The 19436-nt window shown below is 41.1% G+C and overlaps 1 protein-coding gene across 1 annotated transcript in view; it reads left to right on the top strand.

The window, feature by feature from the left end:
* The window catches only part of dcc (DCC netrin 1 receptor), an 80125-nt gene that overhangs the window by 45184 nt on the left and 15505 nt on the right, over positions 1–19436 (top strand). Inside the window, exons 18-28 of the mRNA XM_062413220.1 lie at positions 161–399; positions 1307–1445; positions 4463–4570; positions 5029–5223; positions 5306–5338; positions 7417–7482; positions 9291–9453; positions 10058–10281; positions 10696–10812; positions 12324–12473; positions 14769–15071. Coding sequence (XP_062269204.1) covers positions 161–399; positions 1307–1445; positions 4463–4570; positions 5029–5223; positions 5306–5338; positions 7417–7482; positions 9291–9453; positions 10058–10281; positions 10696–10812; positions 12324–12473; positions 14769–15071 — 1737 coding nt within the window. The remainder of the gene's footprint in view (positions 1–160; positions 400–1306; positions 1446–4462; positions 4571–5028; positions 5224–5305; positions 5339–7416; positions 7483–9290; positions 9454–10057; positions 10282–10695; positions 10813–12323; positions 12474–14768; positions 15072–19436) is intronic.

Below are 19436 nucleotides of genomic sequence, written 5' to 3'. Positions count from 1 at the left end.
TTCCTCCTCTCCTTCCAAACAAACATGGCTTTAAAACTCCTTCATTTTTGCTTTTCCTTTTTAATCGCATACACAACCCTGTCACACGTTCATTTCACTGTATGATTCTATGAATCCCAAACACCCTGGTTACTGTGAATAACCCATCACATACACCCAGACCCCATAGACCCATCCGAGGATGACCTTTTCCATCTCTTTGATAAATACCCCACTCCCATGCCAGACACCAGCACTCCCATGATTCCCCCAGTGGGGGTCCAAGCTGTGGCTCTGTCCTCAGACTCCGTCCGGGTGTCCTGGGCAGACAACTCCATGACCAAGAACCAGAAGTCGTCTGAGGTCCGGTTCTACTCCGTCAAGTGGAAGACCAGCTACTCCACCAGCGGAAAGTACAAGGTCAACACAGACATCTATCTATGAGCTGTTCTTCATTTCATGGTTTAATATTGTCTCTGCCAAAGTTGCTGTCATGACTTGGATACATGCCGGACTCGAGTCATAATTCTTGCAATTATAAAAATTGCTTGAAAGTCAAACAAGATTTGATTTTGAATGAAATCCCAGTGACTTTAACCATAACTCTTAATCTTTCAACCTACTGGTAACAGATGTGTTAAGAATCATTGTGAAAGCAGCCAACATTGCACAATCCGGACTGATGGGTGTGTTTGATTGTTCCAAACAGCAACTTGGACTTAACCTGATAGTCCACTTGAGTTCTACTTATCTTATCAAATGCTGGAGAAACCAGGTACAACCACAAGGAGTAGGCTCTTGATACAAGGATCTCTGTCTCTGCTTTGTAGGGAGACACAACTTGGAGATACATACATTTAAATGTATGGTTGAATATCCTTTCTCAAATAAATGATGCAGGTTCTACCACATGTAATTAACTGATAACTACGTTTGGTTGAGGGTTACGGGGGAACGTTGTGAAGATTTTCTTCTCTCTGACTTCAAATTAAAAACCCAGTTACCACAGAGAGCAAGTTGTCTCAGATCTGAACCACTTTCAGCCGGACGCTAAGTGGCTTCTCTCTTCATCTGCGAGTCTCCTGGGATGCAAAGGTTTCCAAGCAACAAGGGCTTCTTAACTGTTCTATTCTCATCCTCACTCTGCGGTCAGGTAGAAAGCTGAGGCTGATAATAAACTCCAAAATACCAATGGTGTAAGACTCATTGAAGTGTTTGGATGTGAGCACACACAAAACTGTAACAACTTCTTCTTTTATTATCTCAGTTTGAATCTTGTTTCTTTACCAAATACGTTTAACTTGTTCCTTTGTTTTCTTGTGTCCAGTCGGCAGACACCACGGCGCTCAGCCACACCGTCGCCGGCCTCAAACCAAACACCATGTACGAGTTTGCTGTCATGGTGACCAAAGGCCGCAAGTCCAGCACATGGAGTATGACGGCACACGCCACGACATACGAAGCAGGTGAGTCTCTTTTCAGCTGTTTTCAGACATTCCAATCCAGAGAGTCTTCTCCAGAGCTTCTCCAGAGTTTGTGTTTCACAGCTGAACAACTCAGCAGCAGGTTTTCTGCACAGACTCCTTCAGCATCAGATCCTCCTCATGGTTCAGGAGAGAGGTGGAGCAGCCGGGTGCAGCAGACACACACAGGAAGTGACCTGTTACCTCTGCTGCAGAGGTCACATGATCAAGTTTACGTCACCTGACACATCGTCCGCTCTGATCACAACAAACTCTCTTCACATCTTCGTCTGTGTCTTCACCGTGTGTTGAAGCACATCTTCACCAGAGAGATTTGTTTTAGTTTCTTCATGTTTGTGTCCCGTGTGTCACCCCCCCCCCCCCCCTCTAACTCAGTGAATCAGCCCCTGGATTTAGATTTTATACAGCAGCTCAGGAGGAGGAGGACAGACTCAGTGTGATCCTCCAGAGAAGATCCAGAGAACTGAGGAGCTCAGGTCTGGAAGCAGCTTAAGATACACATGTGAAACCTAAACCTTATTGTAACTTTAGGCTAAAACCGGACATCTGATCATTTAAAAATCTCACCAGCTACTTGATCCAGCAACCTTTATGATTCACCTACCCCATATAAGTGACCTATATTTTAATCATCCATATTTCTTTGAGCATCTGCACACTGCACTACTATTCAGTGGGATAGTAGTTGAATGTTTCTGGTCCACTCTAGCACATTTTGTTTCCTGTTGCGCAGTTTAAATCTATTGCATATAGTGGTCATGCTTATTTAGCTATTTGTGAAAGTATACTGAGCGTAATCACATCGGAGTCAATGTGTATATGTGAACGCATACATGGCAAATAAATCCAATTCTCGTTATTTGGATCAAAAGCTCTTGATACTAGAGGATGTAATCTGGGAGCAGCAGCAAACCTGTTATGTTTTCATATTATCCATGTTCACAACTAGATTTAATTGTTAGCTAGAATCTAATCAGCTAATGAGCAACTGAAAATGATACATGAATGAAACAGCTGATTCTGAACTAATGAGATTTAGTGGAGATGAGTAATTTCTACTCAAAGTATTGTTACTTAGGGTCAAGGCAGCTGAGGTTAGTTCAAGTTAAAGCCCAAAATAATTCAAAAGATATAAAAGATTTAATTACATAATGTGACTCAGGATAAGAACAGAGTAAGAAATAGAAAGTAATAATTATTTGATTTGAAATCTTCAGCTTCGATTAAAAAGGGTTATAGATATGTAGAACATAAATACTGAAGGAAAAGATGAACCTTTAGTTCGAGTTTTCTAATAATAAATAATCTTATTCCAATTATAACATATTTTCCTTTAGCACATTCTGTCCACGGACATCTGAAATGACAATAAGTTCACAGTTTTTCTCTCAGGCTATTTTACACTCTTGGAAAAACAGGGATCATCTGAATGAGGGCAGACAAGAGTTCAAATGAACACGTTCATATAATCTGAGGTCCAGCTAAGAGTTACAGAATGTTTTCCTTCTCCTGAGGAGAGACGCTGTCTGAATCACATGCTTGCATCATATCGTTGCTCAGTACGGTAACATTCCGTGATGTGGCGCAGTGATTCTCAAACTGTGTGGTGCGCCCCACCGATGGGGCGCGTGACCGGGAGGGGAACAATCAGGCAGAACTAATATTATAGCCAAACTGATGTTTTGACGTCCACATCTCTTTAACGGCGGAGCAGTAAACAAATCGCTCTTCAGCTCCTCTGCAGTGGCTCGCTGGGCAGTGTTGTGCATGTCGCGCATATTTTTCATGAACAGGGAAATTTATGAAGCAGTTTTCATATGTTGAACGTGCACGTGAGCGGGCAACTGTGTGTGCGCGCTCCCACAAAGCACACACACATTTATTTTATAAATAAGGCATAGCACTATGATTTGTTGTGCATTTTGTTTGCAGGGTCTGAATAAATAAGCAGGCGAAATCAGCAATAACAAAAAAAAAACATTTATTTTAGGAATTGATACATATGAAGTACAGTCTCACTCAAGGGGTAGTGATGGATAACGTTTTCTTTAAAAAACAAGTTAGGTCTTAAATCTATGAAATGAAGTGAACGATGAACTGGTTCAGAATTGAAATGTTGAACTATGAATGTGAACTATTCATGTTTACTTAACTTTGAACCAGTTCTTGAGAGGTGCGAACTTACACAACACTGAGCACCATGTGTGTTTTCCCTTGAAAAACAGAGACGTTGTCTAATAAGTTGTCGAACAAGACACATGAGTTCCGTGAGGAGTAAAACTTTCCCCAAAACGACATGACAATGTCTGCCATAGTGAACCCGCCCACAGACTAAAATCAAAATGTCAAGGTATTCCTTTCAGGATGTTTACAATCATGTCTGGTGGATTTGTCATCCAATTAAGTGTGAACAGCTTTGCCCCCCCGGCTCCCTGGGGGCCCACAAGAATACATTGACATTCAGCGAGCAGCCGGACGGACCCACTCAGTCCCTGCAGTGATCTACCAGCTCTTCACACTGGCTCTAACACCGCTGCCTCACTAGTAATGATCATCACTCAGTGCTAATCACACCAGCTGATTATGAGTATTAATAGCATATTTTTATTTTATTATTGTGTTAGCTGTTTGAGTTTGTTCCTGTCACCATCAGGTCGATTTCTGGTCCGAGTCTGAAGCTTCTTGTGTTTGTTGTTTCCTTTCATCTTAAGACCAAAGAACTTTGTCTGACATCCCCTATGTGGGCGGAGTCTACCTATACTTGACTCTCATTGGTTTTTAGACAGCGTCTGACGGGCGCCTGTTTTTATGAGAAATCAGTGACAATGTTAAAAACAAAAATCTCTCAAAGAGAATCCAAACAAAAAATGAGTTCTTTCTCAGCACGTCTCATGTAAATCTGTTCTGTAGTTTCTGTGTAATCCAGCTGATAAATTATGACCACACCTCCATCTCATGCCATCATTTCTCACACTTCTTCCTGTGTGTGTTTTTGACAGCTCCTAGCTCCGCCCCCAAAGACTTGACGGTGATCAGTCGCGAAGGACGACCCCGCGCCATTTTAATCAGCTGGCAACCGCCGATGGAGGCGAACGGACGAATCACAGGTGAGCGTACAAACATGTCGCCCTCAGGTAATGTGAACCTGCTGCTCATATAGTTAGTTTATCATTTATCTGCCTTCAAAAGCCTGAAAATAGAGCACCAGTTATTTTCTCGCAGAATTCACAGTGAGTTGAAGAGTTAAAGAAACGTTGTGAATCCAAACACACTTTTTCTCTTCCACTCGTCTTTGAACAAGCTCTGCTGCTCCTGCAGCGATAACAACACAACACACACACATCAAATATTTTATAATTTTTTCTTTCTGTGTGATTCCATAACTATTTATTTATTCTTTTCTTCCCACAGATACATTTACTTCTTTGTGTTTATTCTGTCATGAAACTTTCTGCGTCTTAGATTTTATTTTTCCAACACAATATCTGTTGTGAATATGGACTGAATCCACTTTGTCATCTCTTCATTAGTCATTTGGTTTATTTTATGAGCTGTTGCCCGACAGGTTACATCCTGTACTACACGTTGGATAAGAACATGCCGATAGACGACTGGGTGATGGAGGCGATCAGCGGCGACCGGCTGACTCACCAGGTCGTCGACCTGAACCTCGACACGGTTTATTACTTCAGGATTCAGGCCAAGAACGCCAAAGGGGTCGGCCCGCTGTCCGAGCCCGTCCACTTCCGGACGGCCAAAGGTTCGTCCTCAGCAGTGTGTGTATTTATGTCCTTATTTTATATTTGATATGTTTTCTGACTCTTCTTCTCCTTTTCCTCCAGTGGAGCATCCAGACAAGATGGCCAATGATCAAGGTAGGATTTATTTATTTAAGTAAGACAGGGTTTCTCAGCTTCATATACATGTATATATGTATCCTCCACGAATTCGTTCTGATGTAAAAATCCTTTTCTTGCAAAGGTAAAATTATCCTCACATTCAAATATCATTAACATTTAATATTTTTACAATGTCATTGTTTTTTTTATTTAACTTTTTCTCCGACCTTCAAATCATCAGTGTGATTTTACTCCTGAGGAGCAAAGTGATGAGAAGGTTTCTCTCTTCACATATTCAGAATATATTCAAACACTTCACCGGTTCAAAGGTCAAATGTTTAACATGTCCCTTCAACACAGCTCATCGTTCTCTGGATTATAGGATCCATTGCTTCACTCAATAAAATCATAAAATGATGAATTGACCTGATATCCTATAGTTATTTAAGGTAATATTTATGATGCTTTTTTAATAAGAAGTTGAACACAATAAAAATATTACAGATTTGCTCGATGTTTCCACAGACTTTAAAGTCTTATTACCAGGAGTCATGTTCTGAGATTGCAGTGATCTGAAGTTCATTAGCATCATGAGTCTTCGTGCAGCTGCTAAATGAAACTAGAGAACAGAGTGTTAATCATGTCTGAGTTCATTTGATGAACTTCGATATGTGAAGCAGCTTTCGTACATCTGCATTAATATTCCCAACCGCCTCCTCTTCCTTGATCTGCTTCAGTTCTCTCTTGTTTTTGGATTTTCCCTCTCTCCACGAGTCCAGGCTGTTTGTATAAAGTGAAAACTAAATTCAACTAAGGAGAAAACCGAATATGTTCAGATAAACGTTTCTCATTAGTTAACATGAGATTTTAACCCTCATCATCCCTCCATCATCCTTCTTTCCTTCCTTCTAAAACTTCTTCTGTTTTCTCCTTTTATCATCTTGCTTCTTTCATATCCCTTTTCCTTTATTCCAAAACATTGACACAAATTAAATAAATCTGATTAATATGAGACAAATACTCAAAAAGTTTGATTTCCATTTGGACAAACTTCTTCATTGTGGCTTCTTCTTCTCATCTTAATATCTGCAACAGCTCTCAAACTCTTGAGCTCTATGTTGGAGAAAATTACAGCAACAGTTGAAGCAGAATTTGCATAAAATTACTGAAATACTAATTAACTGAGATTCTCACATTCAACCAGGAAATTAAAAGCAACTGTGTCAATGGTTATGAACTAATTTACTCATTTGCACTTAATCTTTGGAGCATTCATCAGAGAGAAGAGATTGTTTAGTTTCCCTCAGGATCACAAGGATGATGCTTTATTTATTTGTTTATTTGCATCTTTGTCAACACATTTCGTTTGATCAGACACAAACAGAACATTTCACATTTCTAAAGATGTTTATGTGCATGTGAGTGTGTTTGTGTGCATGTATGTGTTTGTATGTGTTTGCATGTATGTGTGCGTGTTTGTGAGTGTCAATCAATCAATCAAATTGTATTTGTTTAGTCCCTATTCACAAATCATAATTTGTCTCATAGGGCTTTAACATCCTCTGTTCTTGTGTGTGCTCCCGCTCCTTGTAGAGAATAAGTGTTTTCTAGAAGGGGGGGCTTCCACTGTACACACACACACACACTTTGATGAACACCAAGCGGCGCTGGGTTTCATCATCCAGGTTTCTAAAACTTGAAAATCAAGTCTAGCATCATATTTGTAATTGTAGATACAACAAATGACATATTGCAGAATTAATCCAACTTCAAAATTCTGTCTTTAAGTGAATTTATGATTTGCTTTTTGAATTCTATCTCATCAGTTTCAGTCAGGATCCGACTTCCCCCTCAAATCTCAACACAATAACTTCCTGCCATCAGAAGAATCAGAATTATTTTTATTGCCATGTATATTTGCACATACAGGAAATTGCCTTGAAATACTTTATTCATATAATATATTAACTGTTCTGCGCTCGGCTCAGGACCCAGACAATTCTTTGCTTTTCCAAGACTAGAAACACCAAGATTCTCTCTTTTCTTTTTCTCTCCTTCTATTTCTTTGTCTCTTCCTCTTCTTCTGACGTTTGTGTTTATTTCTCATCTTCCAGGTCGCGGAGGAGAACACACCTACTGGCCGTCTGACACCAACCTCATCGACAAGAGCAGCATCAACGGTAACACACACTGTTGCTCCCAGTGAATCTGTCAGAAACTACAATTACACTTGGACTAAAAGTGTGTGTGTGTGTGTGTGTGTTTGTGTGTGTGTGTGTGTTTGTGTGTGTGTGTGCGCCTGTCATGTCTCAACTCTCTTTAACGACTGGCGGCCTCTTGCTGATTTACAGTTTGTTAAATTTCGCTTCCTGTTTGTTACGAATCACTGCTGCCGGGAAGAAATTATAACTTTTAATGTCTCACCATCAATCAGCATTTTTAACAAACTTGAGAAAGAAGAATTATCTCTTTGAGAAACAGGATTAACCAGGGAGGTGACATTAAACTAGTCTTTGAAATAAAGCACAACACTGTTTTATTTCAGTTGATTGAAAACGGACGGAGAGGTCATGATTGACAGTTGAACCTGACTCGTGATTGATCCAACACATGAATGGGCGGGACCTCACCTGAGCACACACTGATAACAAAGTGACCTGCAGAGCTGTGACCTCACCGGACGTTTCTCCAGGCTGTGTTCCAGTCAGAGGAAGCTCTACCACGTTAAAGATGATAAACAACCCTTCGTCCATGAAGCCAGAAGAGGGCGGAGGTCAGAGGAGGGCGATTTACGAAGGCTTCCGGCAGCAGCGGTTGCCACATGATGGCGAAAGGTTGAGACACACGTGAACATCGGTGTCGTCCAATGAGACACTGAATCACTGCCATCGACCGACCCTGACCTCTGACCTCTGCTGTGCAGTTCCAACAGTTTTTTTAAAGCAGGAACAAGAAGAGACAGTGACAGTGAAGAAACTGATTCTCCATTAGGATCAGTGTTTAGAATCAGTGTTGGTATAATATACATGAATGTTAGCTTTAGTATTAACATCATAGTTATTTATTAGGTTTAATAACAATTTAGTAACAGTGATGTTAGAATATTTTCATTATCAAGCAGCCAGAGCTTCACACACTGTCTCTTACGTCCTGTTGTACCTTGTTGTTAAAGGCTGAAATTTAAACCTGCAGACACACTCCCTCACTTACATTTTCCCCAGAGGTTGAACCCTTTAGATTCAATGATCAATGAGTAAAGAAGGAGGAGCCTCTGCTCACTGTCGCACATCTGTGATGTCATGTAAAATGTGTTTCACAAAAGGACTTAAGCTTTCACAAGGTTTTAATCCAAATTTGTAAAAAGAGAGAAAGAAAAGCAGATTGAGTCTGGCTGCAGCTGTGATGGATTGTGGTTTTCATTGGGGCTGACAAGGGAGAGAGAGACAAAGAAAGAAAGGGAGAGAGAAAGAGGTAAAGTGCCTCTCGCTCAATCTCTCATATATTTTCTTACCTGCGTCTCCTCCCCATGTTCTGCCCTTTTTCTCTCTCCATCATATTTATCTTTCTTTACCCAGCACTTTAATACTATTCCTCTCCTCTCTTACTTCAACACATTCCCTCTTCTCTCCATCCAGACCTCCTCTGTTTCTTCTTTTCTTCTTTTCTCTTTCTCTCTAAGTGCTCCGAGGTAAAGTTAATGAACGACAGAGCATGTCATCAATTTCTCCCTTTAGCCGAACACACACACACACACACACACACACACACACACACACACACACACACACACACACATTGATGTGTATTGATTGGTGAAGCAGCAGCTTTGTGTTCAGTCTGTTGAAACCACATTTGTTCTTATTGTGCAGACTTTTAATTTGCAGCTTTGTTTCTTCACAAAAGAGATTCTACTACAATCTAGTTAAATGTTATCAAATCAAACATTCTCTTAATGCTGATGACAGTTGTTTTTATCTTTGTATTCCAGAGTCTCCCATTGGTCAGATGCGTCCACCTCACGGCAGCGCCACGCCACAGAAGAACGGCAACCTTCTGGTCCTCATCGTGGTTTCCGTGGGAGCCGTCACAGTCGTTGTGGTCGTCATCGTCGCACTAATCTGCACCAGGCGCTCCTCGGCTAAACAGAGGAAGTAAGAGGATTTTTCACGTGTGTTCGACCGTAAATAAGTTTCAGGGAAACACGTCCGGGAAATGTCTGTTTAGGACAGAACACCTGTGTTCTCTCTCTGACCAGCAGGGGGCGACTTTACTGGTAGTTTCTATAGAAAATGACTTCTCACTTTATAACGTCAGTAAACAATTTCCTGAGAAGTTTGTCTCAGTCTCTAGTTTCAAGTCTTCTTCAAAAGGTTTTAAAAAATCCAGATCACGCTGAACAAGAAGTGAAACGAAGGGTTTGGTCAGATCAGCAGCTCACGAGCCACCGGTGACCTTACTGTGCTTGATTCGTCTGTTTTCAGTCAAATACAAGATTGTGATTCAGTTCACATTTCAAATGGTCTTATTCTTGACTTTATTTCACAATCCAGTCACAATAGGATCAATTCTATTCACTTTTATTTGTCTCTTTCCTCCTCACTTCTCCGTCCTGTCTTATTTTTTTCTGTGTCTGATTTAATAACCCAGTGGTTTAAAAAAAGATCGGAGTATTTTTCTCAGCTGGGATTTGAAGGGTTGCCTAGCGACAGAATTTAGCTTCAGTGTGATGCTGACTCGCTCTCTCGCCCTGTGTAGGAAGAGAGCGAGTACCAGTGCCAGTAAGAGGAAGGGCAGCCAGAAGGACCTGCGACCTCCTGACCTCTGGATCCACCATGAGGAGATGGAGATGAAGAACATGGAGAAGGCGCCGAGCGTCGCCCCATCGGCACGTGACTCGCCCATCCAGTCCTGCCAGGACCTCCCCCAGGTCGCACACAGCCAATCAGAGAGCCAGATTGGCAGCAAGAGCAGCCATTCAGGTAACGGATGGATGTTGGTGTATCCATTTTGTCTCCTTTTATAATTATTGTCATCTAAATAAAAGCCATATCATCACTTATATTACTCAATTGATTATTTTAGCTGTTTTACTGTTTGAGGTTTGTTTATTAACTTAAAATGATCCTGATGAGGTTCATCTCTTTATTTCCTACAACCTGTTCAGATTGTAAATGTCTTAACACTTAATATTCTTCAATCAGGCTTTGATAACTGATTCATTTTAACCTAATTTATTTCACTTTAATTAAATCAACTTTATGGCAATGCCAGATCCATCATGAATACAAAAACACATGAAGTAAAAAATATATCAATATTTTCTTCAGTAGAAAAACATACAAGTCAATTATAGTTATAGTTAAGTTATAGTTGAAAATGTTTTAATGTTGCAGGAGTGGACGGAGATGATGCCTCCATCTGTATCTCGACTCTGGAGCGCTCCCTGGCTGCCAGGAGGGGAACCCGAGGGAAAATGATGATTCCTATGGACTCACAACCAAGTAACACACGTAAGTAACACAAGGTTTTATATTTCCGTCTAATTCTTTTTGTGAAGATGTGATTGCTAACAGAAATCAGATGGATGATAAGGTTTAATTCCAGTTTTTTTGAATAATGCGAACCAATCAACATTATGACATTATTTAAATTATGCTTTGACTAGAGCTTAAAACAGACATCAAATAAAAAATCAACTGTCTGTGATTCTGTCGTAAGAATAATTGTTCTATTCTTCCATGATCTGCAGTAACTGGTCAGAGTCAGAGAAATAAAACGACTTTGTCTTTTTCTGATATGAGCTTTATAAGAATTTGTCTCTGTGATAATGTGGGATTATTTTCCTTTTGTTTCTTTGGCCTAAAGCAGTTCAAGGCTTCTTCACTTATTTATCTCCGCTCTGCAGACGGCAGACACCTTGTCATCTCTTTAGCTCCTGCTTCTGCCTCCTGTCTGGTTTCCCTTCTCGCCACGTCTCTTTAAACAAAGCGTCTGTCTGTCTCTCTGTCTCTCTGTCTCTCTTTCTCTCTGTCTCTCTTTCTCTCTGTCTCTCTGTCTCTCTGTCTCTCTTTCTCTCTTTCGCTCTGTCTCTCTTTCTCTCTGTCTCTCTTTCTCTCTGTCTCTCTTTCTCTCTTTCTCTCTGTCTCTCTTTCTCTCTGTCTCTCTTTCTCTCTGTCTCTCTGTCTGTCTGACGCCTATAGCTGCTGATCAAAGCCTTAGTTTGTCCAAATTGTCAATTCTGCCGATCAATATTGGTATTGATCATGGTTAAGTAGATTTTAATATATTTTTTATTTAATATAATTTTTTTACATCATCTTTTATCCAACTTCGTTTACATTACAACTTTAACTAACACTAAAGAATGCTAAATAAAATGAAAAAATCTAACTTTAATTTTTCGATGTCATTTATAATCATCATCACATCAGACTCACTACGTTTATTTTATATGAACAATAATCCATATTTAGAGAAATATATAGCTGGAAAAATAGAAATGTTCACACAATTTGATTTTGTGTTTTTAGTAACTCTTTTACTACTGCAGGACAAATGTTTGTGTGTTTTTTTTCCTCACTGTAATTTCATTTCTAAAATGATTCATAATCTTTTAATTCTGTATAATCTCAGATAAAATGTTCTTTGAGTGAATAAACCATTACAAATGATAGAAGAACTAATAATGTGTTATGAATTCAATAAATACAAGAAATCTGACTTGTTTGTTTCATCAGAAAAACATATTTTTTCTTAAAGTAGAAACATGAACTTAACATTTCTCAACTCTCCATGATATTGAACTATGAACATTTGTTTAATAATTAAACCTAACCCTATTATTTTAGCTATGAAAAAGCTTCTCTGGTCCTTCATGATCCTCCATTCAGTTTCCTTTCAAGGTTGTGATATATATATTCAGTTTCTCCAAGTCTCTGTGTTCATGATGACTGTGTCCTCTTTCTTCTGAGGTGCCATTGAGCCTCAGTTTACTGATTCGATTTGCTTTGTGTGTGCTCAGCGGTTGTTAGTTCGATCCCGGGGCCAGCTCTGGACTCGTCTCAGTATCCTGGTATCCTGCCTTCACCTTCCTGCAGCTTCTCACACAACAAGTTCAGCCTGAGACCGATGCCTTTCTCCAGCCTGACGGTGGACAGAGGTTACACACCAGGTACAAAAATGCTTCTGATACTGACGACAATACTGGAGAGAAATTCTCAGAGTAAAAATAACAGAACAACAGAAAACAGGTACATGTCGCTTTGGATAAAAGCGTCAGCTAAATGACATGTAATGTAATGTAATGTTTCTTGTCTAGACCCAACAAAGTTAAGTGCCTTAACCTTACAGCTAAGGCACATTATGTATCCCAGCTTCACATTGGTGCTAGTTACTGATTTCTCTTGGTTCCTTCTTGTTACTGCACAGTGGTTGAAAATAAACCTACACCCCTCTAGAACCACATTAAAATCCACTAGGATTTTTTTAAGCATGACATTTCACCTGTTACGCATTCCTCCCCCAAGTTTCTAATCCATCCCATAGTTTTCCTGGTAAAAAAACATCAAGTAATAAATGCAGATGAGAACATAATCTCTTTGGCAGAAGTAATTCTTTTGTGTCTTTATTGTATTTGAGGAACTAGGAAATAGAGAACCTTTAATAAGAACAGGTTTTAAACTACATCTTAATCTTCCCATTCTTCTCTACTATCCTCCCCCTCCCTTCTTTGTACTCAAGCCCCAGTAGCTAAATGCTAAACGACATGATTGGGAGCAATAATTCAGTAATTTGCTAATTCCTGGTTGGCTTGTATCAATGATTTAACAACAGCAGAGACGTGAAGAAGCTTCAGAGTCATTGAATTAGCCTTGGAGGGCTGATCACTGCTGGCAAAACACACTTATGAGCTGACGGAGGGGCAGGAGGAGGCAGTCAATGATGGAGTGAGGCAAATATAATGTAAGAGTCGCACGGTGGCTGTTAAAGAGGCAGATTACACAAGCTGAAGTCACACAACTGTAAGCATCTGATCACAATAAAAAAGATTTGAATGACATGAAACTCACACCTAACCATCCCCTGCAGCAACTTAAAGAATCTAAACTAATCTAAAACAGAAAAAACAGCAAATCTTCAACACAAACTAAAACAACAAACTAAAGTACTGAGAACCCAGCCGTCTAAAACAAATGCTGAGAAGAGAGAAGAGGAGGAAAACGTGCCACCAGCTCTTGTCTTTGCCTCAGGCTCCACTTCTTCTCTTGGGTGGTTCATGGATGGTTCATGGATTTTTTTTTTTCAGCAGGAATCTTCGGTTCTGATCTTTCACCACAAATATTAAATTGGATTTTGAGGAACTTTAACCACATCAAAAAACCCTAACACAAATCACAATCAATATAACAGAATTTCTGTACACAGGAGGAAAAGATCAATATTGTTAATTATGTAATTCAATTATTTTGAATTAAAGATGGTGCAGACAAGGTTACTCCCTGAGGAAAGATCATAGATCCCCGCGGAGATAAGAGGAAGAAGGACGGGATGCAGAGTTGAACCAAGTGCCATGAGAAGCCATGTATTCCTTCTGTGGTTATGGGAAACATGAGATCTCTCCCCAATAAGATGGAAGAGCAAATGGCACTAACCAGGCTGAAGAGGGAGTCTCTTGCTTCACAGAGACTTAGCTGAATGAACTCACTCTGGACTTGCTTCTCTCTCTGGCCGGTTTTTAACTACTGAGGACGGACAGGAGAGCAAAGGACAGTGGAAAGGTGGGGGAATAGTTTGTGAACAAGAGCAAGTTTACCCCATCAGTGTTAAAGAGCATGCTTCCCTGTCCCCCCTCCCATTCCATTTCCACTCTCCCAACCTTCACCCAGTATCTTGAATGCCACAACAGGGACAATAAACAATGGACTTACTCTATGCATACGCCAGGGACGCATAAAGCTCCTCACCCGTACAACTGCTGAGCCACTCACAACCGGCTTCATCTGCTACCTTCACCCCTGTGGTGAATAAACCGAAAAACCAAGAGGTATGTGAGGAAATGGTCTGAGGAGACCAGCATGTCAGTGAGAGACTGAGACCTGGGAAGTGCTGTTGTGGGCCACACAGATACATTGGCAGCTTACTTAACCCACCGGGATGATGCGGTACTTTGCTATCAACAGACCTGCCCTGTTGAAGGAGAAGAAGAGGAATAAAGAGGAACTGAAGAGGCTACAGAAGGAGCTAACCCAAGTGTTGTTGGAGGAAGCAGAGATGTCATCCATCTGTATTTACAATCTGTCAGAAACACACTTTCTTTTTCACTGCCTTTCTGAAAAAGCAGTATCTTTAAAGCAGTGTTTTTTATTTAATCGCCTCCATCAAAGCAAAAACTATGAATGAATGTTAAAGATCTTTAGAATCATGTGTCCGAATATTTCTTCTAATTCTAAATCTTCTTCTGCTTTAGCGATGCCCTCGGAGATCTGCACCAATCCTCTCCTCCAGCAGCAGCCTCCGCCACAGCCGGCCCCTCCCCTCCTTCCAGGCTCCTCCGCCCTGCTGGTTGAGCACACTCCTGTGGTCGGTCCAGTTCCGGGCGCTCCGACTTCAGCTGCAGCCTCTGAGGAGGTCCAGGCAACGAATGCTCGGACCATCCCAACGGCCTGTGTGCGGCCCACGCACCCGCTACGAAGTTTCACCAACCCACTGCTGCCACCACCAATGGGGACCATCGATCCTAAGGTGTACACATCCATGCTTCCGCAGAACAGTGAGTACAGATGTTTGTTGGGCGTTTCACAAATACCAATGAAAACCGATGTTTAGTGTGCATGTGTGTCTAAGCTGGAAACTAATGTTAGCAGCCACATATGACATCATTTGACATAACGTGAGACTTCAAGACACTGAACTTGTATAACAAAACAAACCTGAATTTTAATTTTTGAATAAAATGAAGTCAGTCATTACCTGAGCTTTTAGCTTGTGTGATACATTCAACTTGAATCAGTTATTTTTATTCATCATTTTCTATTTTTACTTGGACTTTGTCACAACCAGCCAGAGAACATTTCCCTTCACTGAGAGCTGTGTATGTGTGTATATACAGTTTGTTTGTGTGTGTGTATACATAATATTTTAATAATTTATTCAGACAAGCAAAATGCATGAGCCTCAGGCTGCTGAACAGTTTGTGTGTGTGTGTGTTACAGGATGTAACTGACTTTGACTTAGCCAGAGGGTTAGATCTGATCTGATCTGATCTCTCTCGCTCTCTCTCTCTCTCTCTCTCTCTCTCTCTCTCTCTCTCTCACCCTACATCACATGATGTTAGGGTTAGTGCAGACCACGACCCGGTCCTCTCACGCATAGCAAAAGGCGGAGGGATTTGTTTCTATATAAACCATTGCTGGTGCAGCGATGAAAGTGGTTTTATTTTGTTTTCATCACCTGCAGCCGTACCACTCTCCCTGTGTTTTATCCTGGCTGGAGTTTTCATTCTGAGCAAGCTGATGAGCAGGTACCGGGAGTGGAGAGAAGGAGAGAGAACACATATCTTATAGTCCTAGGGAACTTGAATAAGGGGAACTTATCTCACGAACTCCCGAAATACAAACAGTTAGTATTCTCCCCCCTAGTATTCTGACTAGGGAGGAGAATACTCTGGACCACTACGTCGTTTGGAGAAAGAGGTGGCCTTCAAGAGTGGGGACATGAATACAATTCACCGCCAGAACAGTAGGTGGCGCACTGGAAGACGAGCTTCATGATGTATGTAGAAGAAGTTCACGCTGGTTTATTTACGTCCGTCTTTCCTCACACAGTGAACGATGCAAACTAACAGACAAATGCTTTTGATGACGCGTAGAAAGACAGTTTTAGCTGAAATAAAGTGACACCCAGCGGGTCATAATAGTTATGTTATCGTTTCAACTACTTGAAGCTACACGGAAGCAGCTAGCTTCCCCCCCAGCTTCCACACACAGTCAGCAGGGATTCCCGATACTAACCCTACCAAGTGTTTGCTTCTAACCTGAAGGTGTTTGAGAAACAGTCTCATGATGGATTGAAGTCGTGACAGCAGGTTTTTGCTCTGTTACATCCACAGTTAGCATGGTGGCTAGCCCGCTAGCGCCGTTATGACAGGGTTATGTGACCATACACACATGCCGTGAAGCAGTAATTTTCAACCAGTGTGCCGTGAGAGATCGTCAGGTGTGCCGTGGGAAATTATCTAATATCTAGTGTCGCCCTCTGAGGCTCGGTGTGCGGCACGCCTCCGGGGGGAGGTCCTCGTCCGGGGCGCCTCACGGCGTCGCTGGTGTGGGGGCATTCTTTCTCTGGGACCGCGGGGCTGTGTCCGTCGCCGGTGCAGAAGGCGGTGACCGGTTGGAGGGGACCGGGTACGGCGGTCGGCGGCTGCGACTCCGGACGCGTGTCGGGCCCTTCTCGCGGATCACCTCAGCTTCGGCGCCCGCTGGGGGAACCCTCCGTTCGCGTGGGGGCCCCCTCCGGCGGTGCGCCTCAGCTGGCGCCTAGCAGCTGACTTAGAACTGGTGCGGGGGAATCCAGGGGAATCCGACTGTTTAATTAAAACAAAGCATCGCGAAGGCCCACGGTGGGTGTTGACGCGATGTGATTTCTACCCAGTGCTCTGAATGTCAAAGTGAAGAAATTCAATGAAGCGCGGGTAAACGGCTGGAGTAACTATTGGCACTCAAACAGGTCAATCTGAGGAGGTCTGTTTCAGACAGGGTAAAAAGGTGCTGTTCTAAATGATCCTTGTGGTATTTTGACCAAAATATGTTACAGACATTTCATTAAGACCCCAAGGAGCCATATCAACTGTGGTGAAATGGGCATAATATGTCTCTGTTAAATAAAGTTTCGTTAAATCAAAGATTATTTCATAAATCTGATTCAATTTGTGCTCATTAAAAGATCAGAGTGATAAAGGGCTGAAATAATTTAAAATAGTGCTTTTTAATACATTTATAAACTATGTTACTAACTATATGTATTATATGTACTGTGTTAGGCCATAGAGTGTCATTTTGTGTCATTTTGGTTGGTGGTGTGCCCCAGGATTTTGCAAATGTAAAAAATGTGCCGCGGCTCAAAAAAGGTTGAAAATCACTGCCGTGAAGGATCAAACCAGATAACACAATTGTCAAATAAATCAAGCTATGAGACAGTGACGATTTCATTGGTCAACTTCATGTCTGACATTCTATTGGTTGGGGTATTTTGACATGATCATTTTACAAATATCTAGGTGTGAGGGTGGAAATCTGTGAGCAGTGAGAAGACGGGATTTTGAAGGAAAAAATGACAAACTCTGAACATTAAATCTGGAAATGATTATAGCATAATTAGGGAAGAAACTCCATCATCTAGAAGAAACATTTGTTGAAGCTATCATGCTAACCAGTTTCACCGCTACTGGTAGACAGTCACGGTTATGTCCTGTTTTCCCTGAAGTATGAGAACACAACAGAGGATCCAACACTTGGAGAAGAGAAATGAGATAAAACAAAAGGTGATCCTGATTTTACTCATTTCTATCAAGACATTTTGTCTCTTCATATAAATATAATTAGATAGCTGTCTGCCATCAATTTCTAACGGGCTTAAGGGAAGAGCAACATATTACATTACATCACATTTCAACAAGATCAAGAAAGTACAATTTCTTCTAAATAAAGCAAAACTACAAGTGTAAGTAAGTGCTACTAAATTGTTAGTTTCAAAAAGTTGTTAGTATTTTTTTATTAATTTTTTTTATTCAAGGTGTGTTTTTAGTTTACGGCGGAAGATGTGTAAACTTTCTGATGTCCGAATGTCGATGGGGAGCTTATTCGACCTTCTTATTGACTTGTTTTTCTTTACTTTCTATCTCCTCTTTCTGTCATTCATCCTTTGTTATCTCCTTCCCTCTGTGATCACCTGCAGAAGCATGAACACAAGCCAAGCCTCGTACAAATGATCCCTGTGTATGAAAGAGGTGTATTTATGTGGGTATAATGCTTTGTGTGTGTGTGTATTTACTTCCATTACAGATCTGTTTACACGCCCAGGTGGCCTCAGATTAACATTGATTTTCAGCTCCTGGAAACCTTTCTCTCCGAAATAGCAAGCCTGCAGCCACAATCGGCAAGACTCTCCGAGTGACCCCCAGCTCACCCTGTCACCCCCCCCCCTCCCCACACACACACCTTCCACCCTCTGCCCCCGACAGCACTATACCTCCAGCAGATCCCCTCCTCCCCTGCTTCTCTCTATCAAACTGGGAAAACAGAGCAGTGAGCAATGGCGTTAGATGCTCATTGTTGGTCTTGTTTGTGTGTTTATCCTGAACGACTCAATCTGTGAAAAGAATGAGATTTTTCCTAGTGTTTCGTTGGATTGTTGTGGTTAGAGATGGAGAGAAGGAGAGAGAGAGAGAGGAGAGGTTGATACATTTGTCAGATGGATAAGGAAGATGGATGGCCTCCACAGGGATATATATTTACTTGATACTAGATCGGATTTTGATCCATCGGACACCGTGACATCATCTGTGGTTTCTGGATTATGGTCTTTTGTCAAAATATAAATATTTCTTATTTCTACTTCTTTCTTGACTAATCCTGAATCAGTCTCAGCTGTCAATCATGACGTTTTTATTTCATCAAATAACTAATTCAAACCAAAATGATCAGAAAAACTTGAACGTATTTCAGTGCGATAAGAACGACCTGAAATGACAGAAACATATTTGACAAACATTTATTTAACGTCTACTTTGATGGATCTGCTAAAATGGAGGAGGAGGGGTTTATGACCTGTACTGCAGCCAGCCACCAGGGGGCAAACAAGATGATATGGCTTGATCTATTTGTATTTACAATCAATGTCAACAGCAGGTGTGATTACATTCAACCATCCATCCCTGCCTCCTTGGTTCTCTGCTTAACGAGAACAGGGTTCATTTTCCATTGTAATTGAAGCCTGAGCCAGGAACTTAAATTTAAAGTAAAACAAATCAAACGGCAATTATGTGGCTGTCAGGTAAGTTTGAATTAGAAATATCAGCCACTTTTTTTTTTTTGGAGTGGAGCAAAGAGGCTTTTTTTCACAGAATCAACCTCCTCGT

This window comes from Platichthys flesus, chromosome 19 (assembly GCF_949316205.1).
Source record: "Platichthys flesus chromosome 19, fPlaFle2.1, whole genome shotgun sequence".
Lineage (NCBI taxonomy): Eukaryota > Metazoa > Chordata > Actinopteri > Pleuronectiformes > Pleuronectidae > Platichthys > Platichthys flesus.
Note: the sequence above shows the minus strand (reverse complement) of the source record. Positions and strands in the feature narration are given on the sequence as shown.